This window comes from Neophocaena asiaeorientalis, unplaced genomic scaffold, assembly GCF_003031525.2.
Source record: "Neophocaena asiaeorientalis asiaeorientalis breed wild unplaced genomic scaffold, Neophocaena_asiaeorientalis_V1.1 scaffold7, whole genome shotgun sequence".
NCBI classification, from domain to species: Eukaryota; Metazoa; Chordata; class Mammalia; order Artiodactyla; family Phocoenidae; genus Neophocaena; species Neophocaena asiaeorientalis.
Window position 1 is genome coordinate 11369918 of NW_020185337.1, and position 26120 is coordinate 11396037.

Below are 26120 nucleotides of genomic sequence, written 5' to 3' on the forward strand. Positions count from 1 at the left end.
TCAAAAGATGACAACTTAAATTACCTAAGCAAAAAAGACCACTGCAGTTCATATGAAGGAACAGAGAGTCCCAGAAGCTAACAAAGTCAAAGAAATAAAAGTGCCATTGCCCCAAATGAAGACTTACCACGAGATCAACAAAAGAGAATAAATCTTGGAATAATAATAATGAAAAAAGTTCTTCCTTTCAAATTTTTATTATAACACCAGGTAGTTTTTTCAGATGCATCAGGTGAAGCTTTTTACGTATGTATGTGTGCATGTATACATGTATGTATGCAGCCTTTTAAAACCTTTGTTGGGTCTAACAAAACTAGATTACATACAAAAGGACTTGAGCAGAACTTAAATAAAAATTCTGTCTCCCTCATTTCTCATGGTGCCTACAGCTCTGTCCTCTCCAGCAGCAGAGAGGCAGTGGGCGCCAGACTCAATAAATCCCACTGACTTTGAGCAAACTACTGACTCTCTCTGCATCTCAGAGACTTCACCTATAACACTGAGACAATGTAAGTGTATATCTCATAGGTTTTTGTTATAATTACAAAGTTATTACACGAAGAGCACACATAAAAGTATACAACAAAGGCTAGATAGAAAGAAATGGGTACATTTATTTCTAGTACTCATTTTTGTCTTCATCTCACTTAGGGTTTTGTTGGATTAAATATGATTTAGTAGAAAGCCTCAATTATAAAATATTTAAAAAGTAATTTTACTACTTTTCACTATTTTTAGTAATTTGAAGTAAGCACTGAATATTTTAAGCAGCCTGTCCAAGTTAGCTTCAATGGTACAAAACTGTAATTAGAAATATTTTCAAATTAATTTGCTAAAATATTGGAAAAAGGGTTTATGCTTCTACCTTATGTAAATTTTTAAGAAAACTATTTATAGACAGTATCTTTGCTTTGAGTCCAAACTTGTTTAGTGAGCAAACATTCTAAATCAATAGAGTCTAAGTTCTGAGTTTTTACAGCAGTTGTGTTCTAGCATTCAATGTCTTTTTGCATCAACTTTTTTAGAAAGTGAGAAACTATCTTTTAAAGCCTTTTCTAATGAAAAGAAAGCCTCCCAATATAGTCAGCCCTCCGTTCTGCATCCATGGATTCAACCAACTATATATTGAAAATATTGGGGGAAAAATTTTTCATAAAGTTTCAAAAAGCAGAACTTGAATTTGCTGTGCGTTGGCAACTATTTAGTAGTTACACTGTATTTCCAACTATCTGCTAGCATTTACCTCATATTAGGTATTATAAGTTATTTAGAGATGATTTAAAGTCTAAGGGGGATGTGTGTAGGTTAGATGGAAATACTATGCCATTTTTATATAAGGGACTTGAGCATCCACAGATTCTGGTACCTGAGAGGGTACCCAATCCCCCTCAGATACCAAGGGACGAGGATGACTATATACTGCTTTATACTGCTTACTCAGAGGCAGTTTATTTGAAACTGATACAGAATTCTTAAAATTAGTAAAGAATTTTATAAATATCACAAAGGAGCTTGTTGAGTAAAAAAGATCAAAAGAGATTCACAAGATACATATGCAGTCACCTAGGAAGGTTCCTGGGCTGTCATTTCATCCTCTCTTTTGTGATTCACCCTCAAAAGCCCACTGTAGTAGAAAGAAGGGAAAGGAATGAATGAATGAAGAAAATTTGCACACCAGAAATATCAAAAATCACCACCCCGCACCCTGACCCCTTAAATCAAAGCATAGCTTCTTTTCCATCTCACTTTTCTGGAACGAATATCTGAGTACTGTCCTTTAAAGTGCCTGCCCTCTCTCCTCCTACTTTAATAAATGCTTACTGAGTAGCTACTCTACAGAATCACTTTGCCCTATAGAATGGGGGATAAAAGATAAATGAAGCATTGTACTTGTGTCATATGACAAAAGAGGATTATTACTATTGACAGCTACCCTATATGGAGAAACACCTATACACTGAACAACACTTATACACTGGGTAACTTACAGATAGTAGCTCATTTTTATCCTCACAGAAAATCCCACTAGCTAGATATTATCTCCAGTTTATAGATGAAGAGACGGAAGCTTAGATTAAGTTATGGAATTTGCCCCAAATCAGACAGGGATTAAATGGTAAAAAGCCAAGATTCAATCCAGGCAGTTTGACTGCTAGGTCTTGTTTCTAACCATTTGTGGTCTATGGAAAAGCATACACACTGAATTCATCATAATGCCAAGCAGAGGGAGTCATTTAATGTGATCTGAAGGGGCTCTATGAATGTATTGTCAAGTTATATTTTTAACTTCAAGATTAAAAAAAAAAAAGAATATTAGCACCACTCCATAGAGCAAGAAGGTTCATCTGGAGAATTAAAAATAATTTTAACCAATACACTTCTAAAATTAATCCAGAGATTATTTTAACTTCTCTGAAACCATTTCATTTATAATAAGTAAACTGTAGATATAATGAGACGTTTTCTCTGGGTAATCCTTCTAAACCTTAGATATCTCTGGAGAGTCTTTAAGAATTTTGGAAATATTTTATAATGCTTTACAAAGTTTAAAACAATATTTTACTTCGTAATCCTATTTTTCAAGGAGTTTTCTTATGGAAAGCTAAATGTTGGTACATATATAACTAAGGCAAATTATCTATGTTAACAGTCTCACATATTTAGCATTTATGGTCAGTTTGCTCTTAACTGTTGAGATAAATCCAGCTAAAGACTGCTGAAGATTGTATAACAATGTTGTTACAATGGAATGGTTTGAGACAGGCTTGAATTTGAGATAATCGATTTATAAGATTGTAGGCCGGTGTAGCTACTGAATCACCTACCAAAATTTTTCTTTTTTAATATTGTATCATCAAAGCTCTCAGTATAGGTTTAAGTAAATGTTGGATAAATAAGCAAATGACTAAGTACATTTGTTTAAACAAGTTTTTAGCTTGATACTGATGAAGAATGTTTTACTCTTACAGGTTAAAGAAAACTGCCTACTTTGATAAAAGGGAATTTTAATTTTCCTATTGTAGAGGCAAACTATATTTCTTTCTCTGTTTTTGATATCTGCAGTCAGAAGGTCCAGCTAGTTGGTTAGGAGTCGTAGCCTAGGGCACTCTTTAGAGGGAAGATGTAATTTTACCTATTGGCATGAGCACAAGGATACACCATATATGGCTGAAAGGCCTAAGCCAGCATGAAACCCCATGCATCAGTGCAAACTTTTGGAGGACTGGACTCTAAGGTAGAATTCAGGGTGACTTTAAAAGGAGTAGAATATTCAAAGTTTAAGAATAACATAAGGACAGAGCTGTGATTCACAACAGTTGGTTAAGCATATACAGGAATGTAACAAATTTGTACCTAGTGTTTAATTATTTTAAAAACTTACTCCAGAGCAGCATTTTCCAAAGTATGTCCAGTGGAATGTTAATAGATGCCTCTTGCAAAAAAGACCCACAGTTAAATAGCTAAAGTTAAGGAAGTTTCTTTAGAGCTTCTACAGAATTCTAAAGGCAAGTAAAGGGAATGCACTATTATCCTAATTACTCTGACCATGAAACCCTTTTTCTTGGAACATTTCTTGGGGTTATTATTCGATAGAACATATTTTGAGAAATGCTGTTCAAACAGAATCATCTATTCCTTTAATGTTTGTTAAATTTAAAAATAATTTAAATTCTAATCCAGAGCTCAAATAACACACCTTGTATTCTAATCATTAACATCTATGAATCAAGGTTCCTATTGCCTCTTAGTAGCAGTATAATCTCAAATGTACGAAACATATGTAAAGGAAAAAGTAGCCTATCTGGTACTGAATTGTAAAAAAGTTATGATGTAACTATAAAGTTACAATCCCATATCATTTCAAATTGTTTTTTATTACACACACACACACACACACACACACACACATATCTAGAAAGGTACCATCCCATATTTCTCATAAGTCTTTTCAAAGAACCTACATGGTGATGGATGCTTAATGGGTATTTTATTTGAAAACTTCTGGGGGGAGGGCGTATGGTATTAGATAAGGGAAAGGGAATCTGTGATAATGAAACCCACAGAAAAGCCTCAAAACCCTCAGATCTCAATATTACAGCATCTGAATAGCTCTGGTTCTAAGATTTGGTTATTTAAGATGATGGAATGTATCTTCCTGTGGACACATTTTTGTATCCACTAATGGTTTGGTTATACAATTCTGTTAGTTGTTAGTGAACTTAAGGTATATTATGGATTAATCAAGTCTTCGTTGGCCTAACCACCACAGGTAACAGGAATTTATCTGAGAGTTCCAAATTCAGATGCCAAAACATGGCTTTGTTTGTTGCAATCTAGTTAACAGAATTATGGTTTGCCTAAATGAAACCACTGGTAAGAATTCTCCTAGAATGGAGCAAAGAATTAGGTAAAGACTCTGAAAAGGATAGAAGAGTGATTTGGCAGTAAGCAAGTTAGGGAATGTCAGTTCTTCCCATAGTCTCTATTTTCATGAATGGCATGATTACCCCACCTGGTGCTAAGCCCCAAACTTGGAATTCTCTCTAAAACCTCCTTCTCCTTGGACCCCACTTTTGAATTCTGTCAATTCTGCCACTCATATCTTTCTCAAATCCTTCTTTTCCATCCTCACTGCTTCTATTAGGTTGAACCATACGATACTTGTTTCTTTGTGTCAAAATGGTTGAATACCAGCAACTTCAAATTGCTTAACCCAAAACCTTAATTCAGGCCTTTACCATCTCGCACGTATATTTTTGAAAAACTATGTTTTCCTTGCCCTTAGTAAGCCCTAGAGTCGTCTTTCTAATGAAAACCAAATAATGGCACCCTGGTGCTTAAAATCCTTTGGGAGCTTCCTAATTCTCTATAGGATAAATTCATACGCCTTAAGCTGGCACATAATTCATCTTGATCCCCTCTTCTCTTCCTCTCTGGTCACTGTCTTTACATACTCTGCTCCAGCAATACTGCTTTACTTGCAGTTTTCCTCTCGGACTATGTTGCTATAGATCTCTGTGCTGCTGACACACTGTGGTCTTTGCTTGGAGGCCTTTCTATGCTTTCTCTTCCCACTCTCCTCCTGAGAGATTCCCAGTTAACATCTAAAACATGACCCCTTCTGTGATGCCCAGTTGGTCTCTCTGTCTTCTAAGTTATATCTGAATTGGAGTCTGTGGCTTTAATGCTGTTTTTATATCTGCCCTCCCACTGGACCGTTAATTCTTGAAAGTCATACTGTATTTTATAATATTTACACTGTAAGTACCAAAATGTTGACTGTGAAATGAACAAATGGGCCTGACAGAGCAGTTATGATGAAGAGGTAAAAGGACTACCACAGGAGTTCATTTTGCTATGCTTTCTTGATACTTTCCATCTTGTCAACCATCAGTGAAAATGGATGGGATTTTAGGCTGCTATAGGTGAGACAGGTAGTAGGAAGGTCCAAGTTAACAGCTGCTTTTGCTGCAGGGAAAGATGCCAAGAGGTAGCATCTGATGGGGAGGAACATTCCTGTGGCCAACCAGCTGGAACAGTTACTATGGTGAAGTCAATTCTTTATACGAAGGAGATTTACACAAGTCAAGGAATACCTTTACTTTTAAGCTTTTTCTCTTGCCATCTTCTTTTAATCTGTTTCATAAATAAATGAACGGTTTCCTCCAGGACTTACTTTTGATTTACTGTGTCGTATGAGGGCAGAGAGCAGTCTGTTTGACTCCCCCATCACACCAGCGTGATCTTTGGCTTCACACCATTCCACCAAACGCTCCACTAATTTAACATTCTTTCCCAGTTGTTCAGCAGCTTCTGCTATAGGAAAGAAGGCAAACCACAAATGAATGAATCACTGATAGGCAATCAACTGAAGTAACTGGTAAAGATGTAAGAGTGTGAAGGAAAATTACAGGTCTAAAAACAGAACACAACAATTTTATTAAAGCAAGAACTGCAAATATTCCGTATCTGATGGACTATTGAGATTTTCTATTCAGTTGTGGACTTTTATACAAAAACAAAATAAACAACTTATACTCTTTTGGCTCAGCCTGGCAGTCTGTTAGTGCTTTGGAAAACTGTACCGAAGAATTTTGAGCAGTACTCTAAGGAATCAGTATAGAGAAGGTTTAGAATTTAGAAATAAGCAAATAAATGTAACTCATCCCAAGGATTGGTTTTCATTATTGTTTCTATAAACAGAAAAATGATCTCCCGGTTTGCAAAACAAATTTAAAAAAATTTTGACTGTCACTGTATTGAAACTTGATAATTTTACAAGGTAAGAAAGGGTATAGAAAATGCCAAAACATAAAAACCCCTCAAGAACCACTAATAAATCAACCTAAAATCAGATTATATGTACTAATAAAGAGAAATGCAATATAATTTCCATTGAAAGTCAATTATAACAAGCATGGAAATTAATGAATGGGGGTTCCAAAACCAATCTCTTTTTGCCTTTTATTTGCTACTTATCTTTATGATTACATAATTCTGAAAGCTAAAAACAGGTCCTTTTTCCATTAGAGGCACATTAAGACTATTATACCAAAAATGCACCTTGAGAAAGCATTTCTCTTACCTTGTGCATCTATTAACATTCTTAATGTTCCCAGGAGTTTGAACTGAACTGGGGGCATTTCAGATTTAAGAAATTTCAAAACTGCCTCTGTGACGCCAGCTGATAACATCTTTGCTTTATTTATAACTAGAGAGAGAGAAAAAAAAAAAACACTGATTAAAATGATAGCATTTTTGATGATAATCATTCAATTCAATATACATTTTTTGAGTGTCTTATTATCTTAAGGCCCCATGTTATATTTGTCTACTTAAAAACAACATTGTTACTTTTCTGTTAATTTCAAGAATGGGACTGGGAATGGGAGGGCTAGGGGATAAGTACCCTATTTGTCTACAGGAGCACAACACACAAAATCACACTTACTTGCTTTTAAAATCTAATCATAAACTAATAATTTGTAAAGGAAATCTGACAATGTTGCCTTCTTATTTATGAAAAGCACAATTCCTCAACTTTAATAAATGTTTCTTTTTACCTCTGTCCTGGACCCAACTGTTAATATAGATATTATAGACATTAATAAACAATATTAATCTGCTACATGAGCCAAATTGATTTTATATAGATTGCATTTTCATATAGTTATACTATTTTACCTAATCAGAAATTTACCTTTAGAAAGTAGAATAAAAGGATAGTTTCAACTATATCCTGTATTAGTTCCCGTGATAATGTGATTTCAAAAGACTTGTAATCCAAAAAGACACATTAAGGTTATTTAAAAAATTGTACGTCTGCTCGTAGAGAAAAAGAATTCTTAAAAGTCATTCTTTAAGGGAGTCTGTTAATTGATACCATTATCTTACCTCAGCTGAAGATGCTTAAAAAATCTTAACTATACAATATGATGAAAATCTAGGAGTTCACAAAAAGTAATAGAATATTTGAATAATCTGAAAAAGGAAGATTATGCTTGTATAGTCTCAGAAAACTTCTTTAACATATGATCTCCATTTATTAGTAAGAAAAATGTAAGCAATCTGAAGACTATTTTTCTTTTCTTGGTCAGGGCAGGTCCACAAATCACATAAGTATCTTCCCCAAATGACAGATCTTTATCTCTTACACAGTTGGCTCCCATTCTTTTTTTTTTTTTAATTAATTTTTATTGGAGTATAGTTGATTTAAAATGTTGTGTTAGTTTCTGCTTACAGAAAAGTGAATCAGTTGTACATATACATATATCTACTCTCTTTTAGATTCTTTGCCCATAGAGGTCAGTACAGAATATTGAGTAGAGTTCCCTGTGCTGTACAGTAGGCACTATTGCTTTCTGAGCTATTGACCTTGGCTTTGATGTTGTTTCAGAGCAGTTTCTATGACTGAAACCACGAATTTCATTTAAATAATAGATAAAAATATTGGACTGCACTGAGAACGAGATAAAAGCATTTGAGCTAATAAAGAGGCTACTGATACAACTGTCTCAAAGCACCCCATCTCATAGATGACTTTTAGAATAAATCTCATTGGCTCCCATTCTTAAGTCTTACCTGGAATGGCTAGGTTTCTGAGGGCACTTAGTGCCGCGTGCTGCACAGTTACGTTTCCATCTTCTACATGTCTGTCCAGTAAATCCATAAGTTTTTCTACAATTCCATTGTCTACCATATGGATACAATTTCCATCTAAATAACAACAAAAAACATTTTTTCCCTCTTTACAAATATCTATAAATATTTTGTAAAACTGATGCCTGCCCATTATCTACATTAGGGAAAATGGAGCTATAGGAAAATAAAATGAATTCCATCTCCTTCTTACAACAGATTTACAGATTTTTTTGTTTACTGACTGAGAAGTCCGATTATAAGATTCTCAAAATAGATAAAATTTTTAAAACTGGCCAAAATTTAAAAAACTGGCCAAAAAAGTCTCTAGCTGAGTTCCTGATAATATCTCAGAAGATGAGTAAGTAGAAAACACATGCTTAAAATGTCCTCCAATAGTTTCCATTTATAGTGAAGTACGCCAGCGTTCTGCGAACGTTACAGTGATAGTACTCTACATTTTGTCATCATGGCTGATATTTAAATTATTTTTTAAAGACAGAATTTCTGAAACATTTATAAAGCAGAGAGAATATTATAATGAACTACTATTTACCCCCCATTTAGCTTCAATAATTATCAATATTTTGCCAGTCTTAATTTCATCATTAAGGAGTTAATGATGGTCCCCAAAAGGAAGGAAGGAAAAATGGAATAAGTCATCTATTATAACATGCTATAACAAGAGTTAATACTCAAATAAAATCAAATTAAAAACAAAAATAACTTGTATTTCCTAGACACAGTATAAGTTTCTAGAGGGAATAGCAGAAGTGTCAGCCTTCAGAAATATACATGGAGGTCTGGTGCCTCTGAAATTTTATTTAAGTAAATATTCTATCTTAAACCAGAGGATCACCCATGCTTAGATTTTATAGGCGTAACACTATAAATGAGGCACAATAATGAATACTCAGATTTTTAAATCCAAAATAAAATCACCAAGCAAAAAAGTATATCCTCCCAGATCAGATGTTTATTAGAATGGGACTCAAGTTTATTCATCTCTGAAGTACACAGTACTCAAAAGAAAGACTTCATAATCACTGTTCATGACCTTTAAACTATTAGAACTTAGTTGAATTGCATAAAATATGTAATTTGTTGGGAAAGTCAATATTAGTATTTCAGATTTCTGAAAAATTAAGGTAGTATTACACACAGATACTGCACACGCTTCTGAACTGTTTTCGGTTTAGTATACGTTATGGCAAAGCAAAATTTAAAAATACAGAAGGTCTGATTTAATAAGGATGAACTCATATGCTTACCATTTCTGGCAAAATTTGCAATTGCCAACGCTCCAGCAAGCTGTAGCTGGTGGTTATTTGATGGAATCCAAGACAGTACCCTTTGAAACACATTACCTTTTCCTCCTTCAAATAATTTCTGCATGGATTCATCTAGAGGTAAATGCAACAGGTAAGAGGAAAATACTTAGAAGTAACATATCCCTATTCTTAACTGAATACCCAATTGGGAAATCACATATTGATACTTCATAATCTATAATTCACAAAGGAAAAAGTAATGACTCTATTTCTGAAATAAATTTATAAATTTATTTATTTTTGGCTGCGTTGGGTCTTCGTTGCTGCGCGCAGGCTTTCTCTAGTTGTGGTGAGTGGGGACTACTCTTCGTTGCGGTGCACGGGCTTCTCATTGCGGTGCCTTCTTGTTGCAGAGCATGGGCTCTAGGCGCACGGGCTTCAGTAGTTGTGGCACGTGGGCTCAGTAGTTGTGGCTCACAGGCTGCAAAGCGCAGGATCAGTAGTTGTGGCTCATGGGCTTAGTTGCTCCGCGGCATGTGGGATCTTCCTGGACCAGGGCTCGAACCCGTGTCCCCTGCATTGGCAGGTGGATTCTTAACCAGTGCACCACCAGGGAAGTCCCAGTAATGACTCTTTTTCTAATAAACTTTTAGCAGAGACTGGACAAAAGGGCTTAGAATTTTTCTAGTCTAAGTCCCAAGTAGCCATCTCGCTTTTAGTCCTTTGGTGCCACAGCTGTCTCTTCTATATGACAGCTCTTTAAATACTGGAAGATGTATTTAAGGTTTCAAAATCATCACATCAACAGGATTAAATGTGACAGGAAAATGAGAAAATGCCTAATATAGTATTTATAAAAGAGACGATAAATTTTTAAATATCTGACAGTCATGTTCTTTCGTTGGCATAAATTACAACTCACCTCCAAGAAGTAATAAAACCATTAGATCTGAAGCGGTTTTGAGCTCAGCAATATCCTCCTCTTTGTCACTATCCACTTTCTGCTGAACAATCTCTAGTAGACATTCCACCAGGCCTGCTTCAACCAGCTGTAGCTTAATAGCATCTAAAGAATAATGTGAACAAAATAACCAAAATTTGAGATGAAATAGGAATTCTGGTATAAGGAATTTAATGTAAAGAATTATAAAAAACCCAAAAAAGTGCATGATTTAGATAACACACCTCTGAAGATTTGAGATTCTAAAGGGCGTATCTGACAGTGCAGCTTAAATACACAGAAGCTTTATTTCATTTCTATTTGATATGATGTCACTTTTCACAATGTCTGGCAGCAACTAAACAAATTGATTCTCAGCACTGAAGGTAAGAAATATCATTCTACTGTTATTCTAGATATTATGCTCACATTTAAAAGGCAATACTATAAAATACTGTACACTGTTTAAAATAACACACACATAACAAAGTTAAAACACATTCACTAATGGAGCTTGAATACAAAGATACTAAAAAGAGGTACTAGTAAATTTCAAAGTATATCACAGGTATGTACATTTGGATTCATATTTGTACAGATGTTATTTTTCTAGGGCAGTTAATTAATTTGTAACTTTCTGAACCTGAAACTCATGTTTTTAAAAAGCTTTTCAGGTTTTCATTAATTTGAAGCTTTCTTGGGTGATGGGTACATGGTGGTTCATTATACTATAATCTCTCTACATCTGAATAGGTTGGTTTTTTTTAAAAATACATTTATTTATTTATTTATTTTTGGCTGCGTTGGGTCTTCCTTGCTGTGTGCAGGCTTTCTGTAGTTGTGGTGAGCGGGAGCCACTCTTCGTTGTGGTGCACGGGCTTCTCATTGCGGTAGCTTCTCTTGCTGCGGAGCACGGGTTCTAGGCACGTGGGCTTCAGTAGTTGTGGCACGTGGGCTCAGTAGTTGTGGGTCATGGGCTCTAGAGCGCAGGCTCACTAGTTGTGGTGCACGGGCTTAGTTGCTCCACAGCATGTGGGATCTTCCTGGACCAGGGCTCAAACCCGTGTCCCCTGCATTGGCAGGCGGATCCTTAACCACTGCACCACCAGGGAAGCCCCTGAATAGGTTTTAAATTTTTCACAATAAAAGTTGAAAGAAACAAATAACTTTCAAGTTTTCTAATGGATAACTAACAAACTAAGGAATTTTAGAGACAGAATTTACATACCAATTATATTTTTAAAAATTATCTTCATAGCAAACTCTGTGAGCCTATCAAATCGATATTGTTTGCACCACTAATATCTTAAATATTCTTTCATTATAGAACTTACTTCGTTGAAGATTTTATATTTGCATCCGTATCTGTCTCCCCCAATATATCTCATTCATCTTTGTGTTTTAACCTAAATTGGCCTACTTAAATATTTTGGGTATATTTGATACTGCTTAAGATAAATGCTGATCAACTGACCTCAGAAATACACTTGTTACACATAAATTTTTTAAATTTTATTTTCTAGTTGGATTTTATTTTAGTCTTCAGTTTCCCTAAGCTGTATATGCACATATCTACAGCAATGGCCGTTCAAGTTTTTTATTTGGAAGAAACTTTTTTATTTGGAAAGACTGTTTTCATACTTAAGACTTGTTCTTTCAGACAATTTTAATATGTAAAAGTTTGGCTTTTTTTATCACTAGGATCGCTGATATTCTTTAGCATATTATTTCAGAATACACAGAATATTCAACCTGTAATATTTTTTTAAAAGGTATACTTGCACTGTGCCATGCTGAAAATAGGGAGTTTCCTTGGTTACAGAATGACAGAAGTAGAAATGTGTGGCGACTAGAATTGAAAGCCACAATGAAAAAGCCTTAAAAATACAAAAAACCTTGAATTATACAAATCCCAGTTTAAATGTTGGAATCACTCTCCTTTGCATACAAGGAAAACCCAGGATGATATGCTAAGGCTAGTCCAGAAACAAGTTTTCAAAAGTATCATTCAATCCACAGCACAGTTATAAAACACAAGTGAAAATAGTGGAGGACAAAACAAATAAGAGAGAAAAACACTGTTATTTTGAAATATTGCAAGGAAGGGTACAGGTCATTCTCTGGCATAAAACTGACTGAAGGTCACAATGAAAATTTCCTATTTGGCCAAACCACCAAATGAGAGGAAAAATAAATTTCTTCCTGAAGAATAAGATCTAAGGCATTCAGAAGATTTAAAATGTGTCAGGATTAAAGTTTACAGACCTTTCCTCTCAACAGTTTAACTGTAATCACATATATATGTGGGAGGCTTAAATTGCCTTATTAAAAAGGATTAATGAGGCATTCTGCCAAAGCAGACAGCCCAGCACACATTGATCAATACCATTCTGCCCAAGGACATCTATCTTTATCACCACCGTTTGCATATATACGTACATATATGTACATACATGTATCATATATATGTACAGGTATATCTGTATAAATGTATATTTGAAAATCTTTTCTAAGTGGTGAAAAAAGCCCACAAATGCCACAGAGTGCATAAAATATACGTTACTCTTAATCAATTATTATTACTAAGTAAATAACTGTGTAACTATCACCTAGATCAAGAAATTCATTGCCAACAACCCTGGAAGCCCCTCTGTGCTTTACTTTTTTCTATCACTTATCCCTCCCTTTCAAATCACCATGCTTTTTAAGGTAATCACATCCATACTTTTATAGTTTCACCAAATAATCATTCCTAAAAACTATAGTTAATTTTAGCTTTTTTGTAACTTCATATAAATGGAATCGTAAAATATGTATTTTTCAGTGTTGGCTTTTTCCTTTTAATATGTTTATAAGATTCATCTACACTATTGGTTATAGCTGTCTTCATTCTTTCAAAACTGTGTATTTTTCCATAATATGGATATACCATAATTTATTTATTCTACCGTTAATGGATATGAGTTATTTCCATTTATTATTATAAATAATGCTGTTATGAACATTCTTGTAATGGCTCCTGGTGCACATGTACCCATTTCTGGGTATACACCTAACAGCGGAATTGTTGGCTCACAGGGAAGGCATATCTCCAACTCAGTAGATACTGTTCTCCAAATTGTACCAATTTACACTCCCATCAGCACTTAATGAATTTCCACTGTTCCACACCTTCATCGACACTTGGTATTATCACTTTCCGGTGAGTATACAGTGGTATTTTATTGTGGTTTTATTTTGGAGTTCCTGATTTTTAATGAGTTGAGCATATTTTCATGTGTTTATTAGCCACTTGGATTTTATCTTTTGCCTTCTTAAATCATTTGCACATTTTCCCACTGGGTTTTCTACATTTTTCTTAATGATTTGAGAGAGCTTTTCTATATACATGTGTTGTAAATAAATTCTCATCTACTGTCATGCTTTTCACTCTTAATGGTGTCCTTTGAGGAATAAAAGTTTTTCCTTTTAAAATAACAAAATTTATAAATTTTTCCTTTATAGTTACAGCTTTTTGTGACTTAAGAAAACTTTCTGTACTCCAAGGCTGTGATGATATTTTCCTATCTCATATTTTAAGATAAACTTTCTTGTTTCAACTTTTACATTCAGGTCAATAATCTATCTGAAATGAAATTTAAAAAATAGTATTGGGACTTCCCTGGTGGTGCAGTGGTAAAGAATCCACATGCCAATGCAGGGGACACAGGTTCAATCCCTGGTCCGGGAGGATCCCACATGCTGCTGAGCAACTAAGCCCATGCACCACAACTACTGAGCCTGCGCTCTAGAGCCCATGAGCCACAACTGAGCCTGCGCACCTAGAGTCCATGCTCCACAACAAGAGAAGCCACCACAATGAGAAGCCCGCACACCACGATGAAGAGTAGCCCCCACTCGTTACAACTAGAGAAAACCCATGCGCAGCAATGAAGACCCAACGCAGCCAAAAATAAATTAAAATTTTTAAAAATTTAAAGAATAAAAATAGTATTAAGTGGGATTGTATGAGTGTCTCCAACGGTTGTTTTTTCTATTCCCAGCACTGTTTATTAAAAAGATTGTCCTTTCAATATAGTTTTGCAGTGACACCTATTTTTCTTAGTAAAATAAACATCTACTAATGCATTCATTTGTTTCTGGGCTATCCTGTTCCACTGGTCTTCTTGTCCATCTTTGAACCAATACCACATTGTCTTTTAAATACTACAGTTTTATCAGAATGAAGTTTTATTATTGTTATGCAATAAAATCAGTTCTGCTACCTTAGTCTCTTTCACAGTATCTTGGCTACTCTTGGTCTTTGGGATTTTGATGAGAACTGCCATAAGTCTTCACATCAATATGGTGAGATATAAGACCATTACAAAATCGAGGTTTCCAATATATGGAAGTGATATAGCTTTGCACTTATTTAGATTTTAATTTCTCTTGATGACTTTCTACAGTTTCCTTACACATCTTTTATTTATTTTTTTTTTTCAAATTTCATTTGATGGTATTTCCAAGATGACATTAAAAAGTAACAATTCTAACCATTTATTGCTTAAACAGGAAAAGTTTTTTTAAAAAGAATAACACCAAAATGGGCTTCCCTGGTGGCACAGTGGTTGAGAGTCTGCCTACCAATGCAGGGGACACAGGTTCGTGCCCCGGTCCGGGAAGATCTCACATGCCATGGAGCGGATAGGCCCGTGAGCCATGGCCGCTAGGTCTGCGCGTCCGGAGCCTGTGCTCCGCAACGGGAGAGGCCACATCAGTGAGAGACCCGCGTACCGCAAAAAAAAAAAAAAGAATAACACCAAAACTGTATCTGTTAAAAGACTGTCATTGTCTCATACAGTCCCACCCTCTTCTTGAAATTGCAACACAACCTCTAGATTTCACAAAAAGAGAAATCCAAAATGTGGTATCTTCATAAAGAAATGGCACACAGATCTATGTGTTTTACCCAATGGCTTCAATAATTTCTTTGTCTGGGTCAGTATTGGTTTCTGCAGAATTGGAATGCTGTCTGGGATAATGACTATGGGTCATCTCTCCATTTGTAAGTTCAATCAAATGAAACACTTGCTTTTCGAACAACTAGCAAAGAAGAAATGAACAATGAAATCCAGTGTTTGCTGGATATGAGGGTTGTTGACAACTAAGAATAAATAGAATAAATAATTAAAGTGAAGTAGGCTTATATAACAGAATGTTATGCATAACTCTTAAAACATATTGTTGAGCAACAAAAGTTAAGAATGCAAGGAAACTTATAGAAAAATGTCACTTGTGTAAATTATAAACAGATACATTCATGAAACTATATCAATACAATTTCACATAAGCATACACAAACACATCTATTACATGCATTAAAGTCGAATCCTCTGGTAAATGGTGTGCCTGAGGAAGACAGTGGTGGGGAAGGGCTAAGGAAGAAGGCTACAAGGAGAGAGACCTTGTTTAGATTACACATCTTTTATTAGTCCATTCTTAAGTATTCCTTTTTTTTTTTTTTCCGCCACGCTGCACTGCTTGCAGGATCTTAGTTCCGTGACTAAGGGTCAAACCCAGGTCCCTGGCAGTGGAAGCAAGGAGTTCTAACCACTGGACTGCCAGGGAATTCCCTTAAATATTTCACTTTTTATACTATAGTAAACAGTGTATTTTTAAAAATATGTTTTCTGTTTTTGCTGGTATGTAAAAATACAATGCTTTGGTTTTTGGATGTTTTTCTTTGTCTTGCCTGGCAACCCAACCAAATTCTAATTTTAAAAATTAATCTATATTCTTTTTTTTTTTTTGCGGTACGTGGGCCTCTCACTGCTGTGGCCTCTCCCGCTGCGCAGCACAGGCTCCGGACGCGCAGGCCCAGCAACCATGGCTCATGGGCCCAGCCGCTCCGCGGCACGTGGGATCTTCCCGGAACCGGGCACGAACCCGTGTCCCCTGCATCAGCAGGCGGACTCTCAACCACTGCGCCACCAGGGAAGCCCGCCTTTATTAAGTTTTAATGTGATGAATTATATTGATTGCATTTGGAATACTAAACTACTTTATATTTCTAGAATAAATCCAATTTGGTATGATGATTAGTTTTTAAATATATTATTGGATTTTGTTTGCTAAATTTTATGGGAATTTTGGATCTATGCTCATGGTGAGACTGGCCTTTAATTTTTATTCTTGTATTGTCTTTGTTGGTATTTTATTAGCTTCACAAAATATATTGGTGAGTATATCTGCTTTTCCTATTCTGGAAAAAAATTAAGATAAGATTACTCAGCTTTTCTATTCTATATCACCCATACTTGAAAATGTATTGGCATCAAATTTTCATAACATTCTCCGAATAGCTGTAAGATCTGTAGTGAGATCTGTTTTCTTGATTTTGGTTATTTGTGCTTTCTCTCTCTTTTTTTCCTGATTAATCCTACTAGGGATTTACCAGTTTTATGATGTCTTTTCAGACTCAACATAGGCAAGTATATGCTTATATTGCATTACATATATTCTATTTTATTAATTTCAGTTCCTGTATTTCCTTCCTTCTATTGTAATTTCTTTGGGTTTCATTTATGTTTTCCCTCTCTCAATTCCTGAGATTAATACTGAGCTCACTGATGTTAGCTTTTTCCTTTTCTATTATATTCATTTAAAGTGAAAAAAAAAAAATCCCTCTAAGTGTGGCTTTACCTGCAACACACAAGATTTGAGATAGTGTTCTCATTTTCATTATTAGAAAAATGCTCTAATTTTCTTCATGATTCTTCTTTGACCTCCAAGGTATCTGAAGTGTATTTCTTAATATCTAAACAAATGGGGATTTCCTAGTTATTTTTATTATTAGTTACTATTGTAATTCACTTAGATCAGAGAACATACTCTAAGATTGCAATCCTTTGATATTTTTTCCATCAGTATACATGTTTTAAATGTTTCATATGTACTTGAAAAGAAAGGGCTCTGAAGCGGGGTGCAGTGTTCCAAAATGTCCATTAAATCAATTTTCTTAATCATGTTGCCCACATTTTCTATATTCCTATTTTTTAATGTTTGTTCTATAATGATTTTTGTGGATATTTAGGGCGCCTCATAGTTCTGAATATTTTTTTTTTTGCGGTATGCGGGCCTCTCACTGTTGTGGCCTCTCCCCCCCGTTGCGGAGCACAGGCTCCGGACGCGCAGGCTCAGCGGCCATGGCTCACAGGCCCAGCCGCTAGGCAGTATGTGGGATCTTCCCAGACCGGGGCACGAACCCGTGTCCCCTGCATCGGCAGGCGGACTCTCAACCACTGCGCCACCAGGGAAGCCCCTGAATATTTTTGCTTCATATCTTTTGACATAATGTACATTTTTATAGCTTCCAAGAATTGGACCTTTTATCATGATAAAGTCACTTTCTTTATCTCTACCAAGTCTTTTAATATTAAAGTCTCTTTTATCTGATATTAATATGACTACCTCAGCCTTTTTTAGGTTTGAATGGTATATTTTTTCCAATCTTTTTAATCTCAACCTTTTAAATCTCCTCATACTTAAGAAGCGTTGCTTGTTTAAAAAAAGCTGGTTTTTTAAAAATCAGTTAACGATTAGTCTTTTAACTAAAGCATTCAGGTCACATACATTTAATGTAATTAATGAAATACTGTGTCATAAATCTAGCATATTTTTTCTGCCCTATTTTTACCCCCTGTTCCATGTTCCCTTTTCTCTCTGCTCTTCTGTTAATTAGTATTTATGGGGTATTAAAACAAAAAAATCTTTCCATAAATCCTTCCATTAGTTTGGTAGTTACACACTGGTTTTAAAAATTATTTTAGTTCACCTTAAAATTTGAAATCATTTATTCACCAGAATCTAATAGTACTTTCCTCCCTGTCGTACAAGGGTCTGGGACTCTTTAACTACTTTTACCTCCCTCCCGATTTATACACTCATTCTGTGGTGTACTTTAGATTATACACATATACATTTTAAACTGCACAGTGAATTATTTTTATTATTTTATACATTCAATGTTCATGAGTCTACACACATATTTACTGGGTTATTTTGCTTCCTTCTCCTCCCTTGTACCTATAACCTTCCTTCTGGAGTCAGTTTCCTTTTGTTTTTGGAATCATTTTCCTTTTTTCTAACAAACATCCTTTATAATTTCCTTTAGTAAGGGTATATTGGTGGTGAACTTTTGCAGTTTCTAACCTGAAAATATCTTCATTTTGCTTTCAGTTTTGATGGGTATTTTCATTGGGTTTAGAATTTTAGATTGAATTTATTTCGGCACACAGAAGATGTTTGTCATCTGGCTTTCATTGATACTGTCGAGAAGTTAGCTGTCAAACTTTTGCCTCTTTTAAGGTAATCTATATTTTTCTTGGCTACTTTTAAAACTTTTGTCTTTTTTTTTTTGCAATTTCAATATGATGTATTGAAATGTGTATTTCTTTTTATCATGTTTTAAATTCATTGGGCTTCTTGAATCTTTGATATCTTTCGTAATTTCTGGTAAGGGTTCTGACAAAATTTCTTCAAACTTCTGCCCTCCCATCTGCCCTCCTTCTGGGACTCCAAAAAATGTATATGAGACCCTCTCACTTTATACTCTGTACCTCTTATTCTCTCTCATGTATATTGGGTCTTTTATTTCTCTATATTTCATTCTGGATTTTCTTTCATTCTATCTTCCAGTTCACTGGTTCTCTAATTCAACTATATTTAATCTGCTGTTAAACTCATCTATTAGGTTCTTAATTTTTTTTTTGCGGTACACGGGCCTCTCACTGTTGTGGCCTCTCCCATTGCGGAGCACAGGCTCCAGACGCACAGGCTCAGCAGCCATGGCTCACAGGCCTAGCCGCTCCGCGGCATGTGGGATCTTCCTGGACCGGGGCACGAACCCATGTCCCCAGGTGGACTCTCAACCACTGCAGCACCAGAGAAGCCCTATTAGGTTCTTAATTTTGGTTGTATTTTTCAATTCAGGAATTTCCAATTGCTTCTTTTTCAAATCTGCTATTCATTCCACTTTTTATAGTTTCTAGTTTCCTTCTAAAAAATTTAAGCTTGTTTTTAACTCTCTGAACATAATAAGCATACCTGTTTTGAGTCAATGTCTAATAACTCCAGTATCTGGAGATTTGCTGCTGTTGCCTGTTCTTTGTGCTGATTCTTGCTTACAATGTCTTGTCTCCTCATGTGTCTGGTCCTCTTTGATTGTGTGCTAGACACTGTATTTGAAAAATTATTTATATGGGATGGTTTGCTTACTCTGGTTCCCTCTTATTCCTAGAGTGTATCCCTTAAGATTTTTTGCTCAAAGACAGGAATAGTTTACCAGTGTTCACACTGTTGGTAGGCCTGGTACTCCAACTTTTATGACCTTTTTGCCCTGCAAGGGTACATAAGTGGAGTTCAGCCTATTGGCTGCCTTTTCCAGACTGGCATAAGAATGTGTAAGCTACGGAACCATCTTTGCCAAGATTATAAAATCAAAGAAATTTGGAAAGTAGCTTTGGCCAATGTAGATATAGTTATGCAGTAGATAATGTAGCTGAAGTTAGAGATACCCAAAATAAAACTTATCACATCATTAATAAAAAAAATGAATTTTGAGTTAAATAGCTGGCAATGAAATAATATTAGAAAAAACTGGAAAAAGCCTACATGATCAAAAATCAAGAGATGCATTTATTTTCTCACCGTTTTCTGCCAATGGAGCAAGAACCTCAAACACCATTTCCCTCTTATCATGGTCTATTTGTTTCTTGAAGAGTTTTACCAGCTCTTCAGCAATGTTTGTACTGGCAAACTGTTCTTTACTTGACTCTGCAAAAAACAAGAGGGAAATTTAGAGTAAGCAAACAAAATTAAGCCCAGAAATTGTTTTCTATTACCTTCAATATTTGGTCATTTTTACCATTACTGATAAGTACAAACACTCTTCAAATACAGGAACAATCAAAACCATTTTTTTAAATGCCCCTGCAGAGGAAAAACATCTAAGTCTTTAAAGAAAATGTTCTGGCCCAATTTTATTCAAGGCTATAAAATAAATGTTCACTAGCATAACATATAGGTAATCATAGCAACAGTAAAATTACTGTTATAAATTCATAGTTTCAAGGCTTTTAGTCAAAGAAGAAAAATTACTCATAACAGACTGCATTTTACATGGCTGAATTAAAGGTGACTTGTCTTTACACCAATACAGTGGTATACTTTTGCATTCTTCTTGACATGCCTTTCTAATTTATTTATTTTTAAAATTTATTTTATTTTTGGCTGCCTTGGGTCTTCCTTGCTGCGTGCAGCTTTCTCTAGTTGCGGTGAGCAGGGGCTACTCTTCGTTACGGTGCGCGGGCTTCTCATTGCAGTGTCTTCTCTTGTTGCAGAGCAGGGGCTCTAGGCGTGCAGGCTTCAGTAGCTGTGGCACGTGGGCTCAACAGTTGTGGCTTGTGGGCTCCAGAGCGCAGGCTCAGTAATTGTGGCGCACGGGCTTAGTTGCTCTGCAGCATGTGGGATCTTCCCGGACCAGGGCTTGAACCCGTGTCCCCTGCATTGGCAGTTGGATTCTTAACCACTGCGCCACCAGGCAAGCCCCTAACAAGTTTTTCTATCAAAGGCCAATTCCTCGTTCCCTCTTGCCTCTTCACCGTCTCCAGCCTCTCACTCTAGAGCCTCATCCTCACCGTTTAAATGTGCTTTAATATTTCTCACAGAAAAATAGCAATATTAAAAACAAACACCTTCCCTTTACACCACTTTTATTCACTACCATCCAATCTGTTCCCTTTCAAAAACAAGTTTCTTGACAGCATTGTCTACATACACTGTCTTTACTTTCTCAACTCACATGCATTCCTAAACCCAGCTCAGACTAGTTTGGCCCACCTCTCCATTCTGCGGTCTCCCTTGCTGGCTCCTCCTCCTGCACCAGACCTCTATACATTCTATTGTGGTTCCTTGGGACTTGATCCTTTGCCTTCTCACCTTTTTGAGCCTTACTCTCACCCTAGGCAATCTAACTTCTTCCATAGCATAAAACAGCACCTATATGTTGATGCTTATATAATCATATCTCTAGCCCTCTTCTGGACTCCAGGCTATTTATTTAACTGGCCATTTGACGTCTCCATTTGAATCTCTCTCTAGCATCCAAACTCCATGTCTAAAGTGGACTTCTGATACTCCCTTGAAATCTGTTCTTCCTCCAGACTTCCATAATTTAGTGAAGGAACATGCCACCTAGCCATCTGCCATGCAGGCAGAAACCTGGGGGTCACTGCTCACTGTTCTCACTCAACTGTAGAGCCAAAGAATAACCAAGGTCTATCAGTCTACCTCCAAAATACAACCAGAATCCATTCCATTTCTCTCCAAGTCTCTTCTCAGTTTCTTTTGCTGCATCAGATATCCTATCAATTTATCTAGAAGTTTCTTTCAGAGAATTCTGACAAAATCCAACCTAGATTGGTTGCTCTCCATGTTTGTGGGGCACAGCTGACATCCTGGAATTTCTTTTTCATTACCTTGATGGATGCTTTCTTCTCCCTCCTGTATCAGATACTCTATTATCTATGTCCTTTCACCTTCACATTTTAGTTTTGGTGGAGGCATCCTCCAGCAGCTTCCTGAGAAAGCTTCTACGTACTGTGTATAGGAGATAAATATTTTGAAATTTTGACTGTCTGAAAATGCTCTTTCCCACCTAGAGTCTATGCCTGTCATTTAAATTAGTTCCTCACCCTGTTCAATTACTTTCTCATACTAGCAATTATAGTTTAAAATTATATGCTTATTTATTTGTAAATTCATTAAAAAAATAAATTTCCATCTCACCCACTAAACCATAAGCTCTTTGAGGGCACGGACAGTGTATAGTATTTTAACTATCATAAATACAGTGTACAGTATAGTGCCCAGTAGAGAGCAGGTGTTCAAAAGAAATTTATTGATTGCATGAATGTGTGACTGAAAGAACAAGTAAATGAATGTAAGAGCGATATTCTGCTCTCTAGTCTCTGGTAAATCTCTGCCAATGTCAAATAAAAAATATTACAAATTCAACTTTAAAACAAAATGGAGAAACATAAAATTTTATATGGCTTAATACAGTTTTGATTCACTCTACTGTTACACTGCTTTTGGCACATGTACCACATCTATGCCAAAATGATGAGAATCCACTCCAAGACTTGTAAGGATTCCTTAGTGCCACAAAAAAAGGAGTATGGGTGAAGTGTCCTTTCTGATAAGCTACCTAAACCCTCAGAAATCATAGTTTACAAACATCAGCCCACCTTACCCTAAAAGGAGGTTAGTTTGATTTAAATAGGAATGATTTAACTCCTTAACGCTGGTGGTTACTCCTCTGTTTCAGACAATTCTTCAAATAAAATGAAACATAAAATCACAGGTGAAATAGACAGACATCATTTATCTAGTTATGTGCTATTATTCTTTTCAAAAAGTAATAGTTCTAGCACTCTTTTTTCCAATCCATATTTTATTCTTCTACTTATTAAACTGAAACCAAATCACTGCTGCTAAGTAATTCAGGTCATTCGCCAGCACAAAGAAACAAGGCACTATGATTAACATAGGAATTAACGAAAAAAACCTGTACTTATCCTGTACAGGTGGATACAGAGAAAAGATAGTGTGAATTATGACTTGGACATTATATTTGGATTAAATGCCATGGATCCTTAACAGACCTTTAGCAAGAAGGCTTATTTCCTAAGGGTTTTTTTTTTTTTAATCAAAATTATATATGAGTTTAAAGAGTTAGTCCTAATACTTACACTACCGGCAGAATCGAGTCCCCCTTGCCCATTTCTTCTTCAAAAATAAGCACATAAAGCTCTTTTAGCTAATTCACTGGTATTTACCTCCAAATCTTTAAATAACGTATTTATATTAAGTTTTGATTGACTTCCCACTATGAAAGATGAAGCACTAGCTTTCTTTTCTTCTTGTCTCCACAATACCCTCCATCTTCTCACTGTAATTATACTGTAATTTTGGTTATTTCAATAATTAGTGTTTCAATGATACACTATTTCATTTGCCCTGGAATTACTTTTATTTCCCAGGAAATTTTTTTTTCTCATTTACTTAGTTTTCAATGTACTTACATTAGTTCAACTCCACACTCTGTCAGTTGTCTAGTTTTCTCTTAATAAGCTCGTTCACTTTAGGTGCTCAATCAATTTCATCTCGTAAAGAATTTCCCCAATCTGGACTGGTTGCTCTTTGAAAATAGGCCATTTGGGGCTCTCATGTCACCATAATACTAGGAACTCCTATTTTCCTGTTGTATCTCTTGTTTCCTGATTCCTATGTAGTCTTATTATTTATATCCCTTGTTTTGGTGGGACACATCTTCCAGTGGCTTCCAGGAAAGATGTAGGACACCAATTTTGAGACATTCATGTTTGACAATGTCCTTATTGTAACCTCAGACTTGACTGATGGTTTGCATATAGAATTCTATATTGGAAATAATTTTTACTCAAATTTTTGAAGACAATATTCCATTTTCTTCTGGTTATCAGTGTTGTTTTGATACATCTGACGTCTACTGATTCACCATCTTTTTTATGTAACTTTTTCCCCTCTCTCTGGAAGTCTGTAAAAGATTCTCTTTGTCCCCATTATTCTAAAACTTCACATTGATGTGCCATGGTCTGGGGGCCTAATTTTCATCTGCTAGGCTAGGCATTTGACAGATTCTTCCAATCTGGAGAAATATATACTTTAGTTTTGTGGTACTTGAGTTATTTGGCCATTTCCTCCTATTTACCTCTTTCTAGAACTCTTCGTTTGATCCTCTATCTATATTTTCGCTTCTACTTTCCATATCCTTGTTTTTTGCTTTATATCTATAAATATTTCTCCATACATTTTATTGTCTTTCATTTTAGCTATTGTTTTTAATGTTCTAGCTTTTTCATTTGTTCCTTTTCTTTAAAAATAGCATCCTGTTAGTTTCATGATTACAGCATTTTTCTCATTTATCTGAGCATGTTTGAGTATCCCCCACCCCCAAGCTGCATAGTTTCTATTTCCTCCGAGTTACCTCTTTTTGTTTATTTATCTTCCATTTACAGGCTGTTGTCACCTCTCTGCTTGTCTGCCACTGATTAACTGGGATCTAAAAACTGATTAGGATCTATGAGTAGGAGTGGCCTTATTTTATTTATTTAATTTATATATTACACAGCAGGTTCTTATTAGTTACCTATTTTTATTTATTTATTTATTTTTTGGCAGTACGCGGGCCTCTCACTGTTGTGGCCTCACCCACTGCGGAGTACAGGCTCTGGACGTGCAGGCTCAACGGCCATGGCTCACGGGCCCAGCTGCTCCACGGCATGTGGGATCTTCCCAGACCGGGGCATGAACCCGTGTCCCCTGCATTGGCAGGTGGACTCTCAACCACTGCGCCACCAGGGAAGCCCTAGTTACCTATTTTATACATATTAGTGTATATGTCAATGCCAATCTATGAGTGGCCTCGTTGACTGAAGATTCCCTGTAGGTCAGATGGCTCTTTTGTAGAGAAACTCCAACATAAGCATCTTTAAGTCCATGTTCTAAAGGACAAATGGGACCATTAAGCATACCTACCTTCACTTAACTGTGTTCAGAATGGTACTCTGGTACCTCTTACTTCATTTAGTCTGATGTCCCCAGTGTACAAACCCTCTATTTTTAGTCTCTCCAGAGAGTAAACACAGTCTTCTGCTTAGATAGGAAGGGCTAGTTACCACAGTGTAGGAAGGGAAAGAAGGTTTAGAAATCTTGATGCCACCAAATCCTAAACTTTTTGAAGATTCCAAACAGCAAACTGGTTAGTTCTTGGTTTTCCAATTCAGGATTTAGATTTCAAAGTTTTGCTAAGTGAGTTACTGCTTGCTTTTCTTTCCAGGCTCTAAAGTTTCTGTGTTAACCTCTTTACTTGGTCCCCCCACCAACCCCGCTTTCTTTTCCTTGATGGTTTTGCATTTAAAAAAGAATCTATTGCAGTTTTAGTTGGTTTCCAGAAGAGAGTGAAAGTAAGTGCAGATTCTCATTCTAACATCTCTAACCCCCCAAATACTAATATTTTAAGCAGACAATTTTATTTATAAAAGATTGTGGAGCCAAATAAAAAGGGGAAAGAATCCCATTCTGCTTAATCTATAATGTTAAATAAATGTGCAAACTTTAAAATTGGATTAATGCTATAATTGTGAATATAGAAAAATTATATGTGCACATAAACTAGGACTGAAAGAATAAAAAGATAGAGCTGCACATTCCTTTTCGGCCCCCAATTATGAAATAGTTTGCAATTGTTTAATTATTTTATATTTTGTCTTTATATCTTTAGTGAGCAAAACCACACAAATTTCTGCTATTTAACATTTTTATTAAGAAATTTTGACAAAAAGTAACTCTAGCATTTAATGATATGCCATACTCAGAAGTGTGTGATATGATCTTGATCTTTACCTGTGTCCATAAAATAATACTAGGTGATTCGCTAACTCACGGGCAATAAAGCCCACACTGAAAAGAGAAAACATGTATCCTGGGCATACGTGTTTTATTTCAGTGTTGATGTATATCTTAGCTATTACATGGGCATAACAGACTCATGATATATACTCTAGAAGTCTTAGTAAATGAAGAAGTATTTCTCTTTTATACTTTCTTTCTCCATATGGGGTAAGGGCAGTAACAGCTGGGACCAGAGTATGGAATTGGGCCAAACTAAATTGGGTGCATATCCA

General features: G+C 35.7%; 1 protein-coding gene across 7 annotated transcripts in view; it reads right to left on the reverse strand.

Moving 5' to 3' along the window:
* The window catches only part of RAP1GDS1 (Rap1 GTPase-GDP dissociation stimulator 1), a 153655-nt gene that overhangs the window by 13996 nt on the left and 113539 nt on the right, over positions 1–26120 (reverse strand). For 5 of the 7 annotated variants that reach the window (XM_024736033.1, XM_024736030.1, XM_024736032.1 and 2 more), the window contains 6 exons: positions 20041–20166; positions 10333–10476; positions 9411–9542; positions 8083–8217; positions 6587–6712; positions 5678–5817 (listed from right to left, as the gene is read on the reverse strand). In XM_024736033.1, the coding sequence (XP_024591801.1) occupies positions 5678–5817; positions 6587–6712; positions 8083–8217; positions 9411–9542; positions 10333–10476; positions 20041–20166 (803 nt within the window). The remainder of the gene's footprint in view (positions 1–5677; positions 5818–6586; positions 6713–8082; positions 8218–9410; positions 9543–10332; positions 10477–20040; positions 20167–26120) is intronic. The other 2 variants (XM_024736031.1, XM_024736029.1) reach the window with 1 other exon arrangement.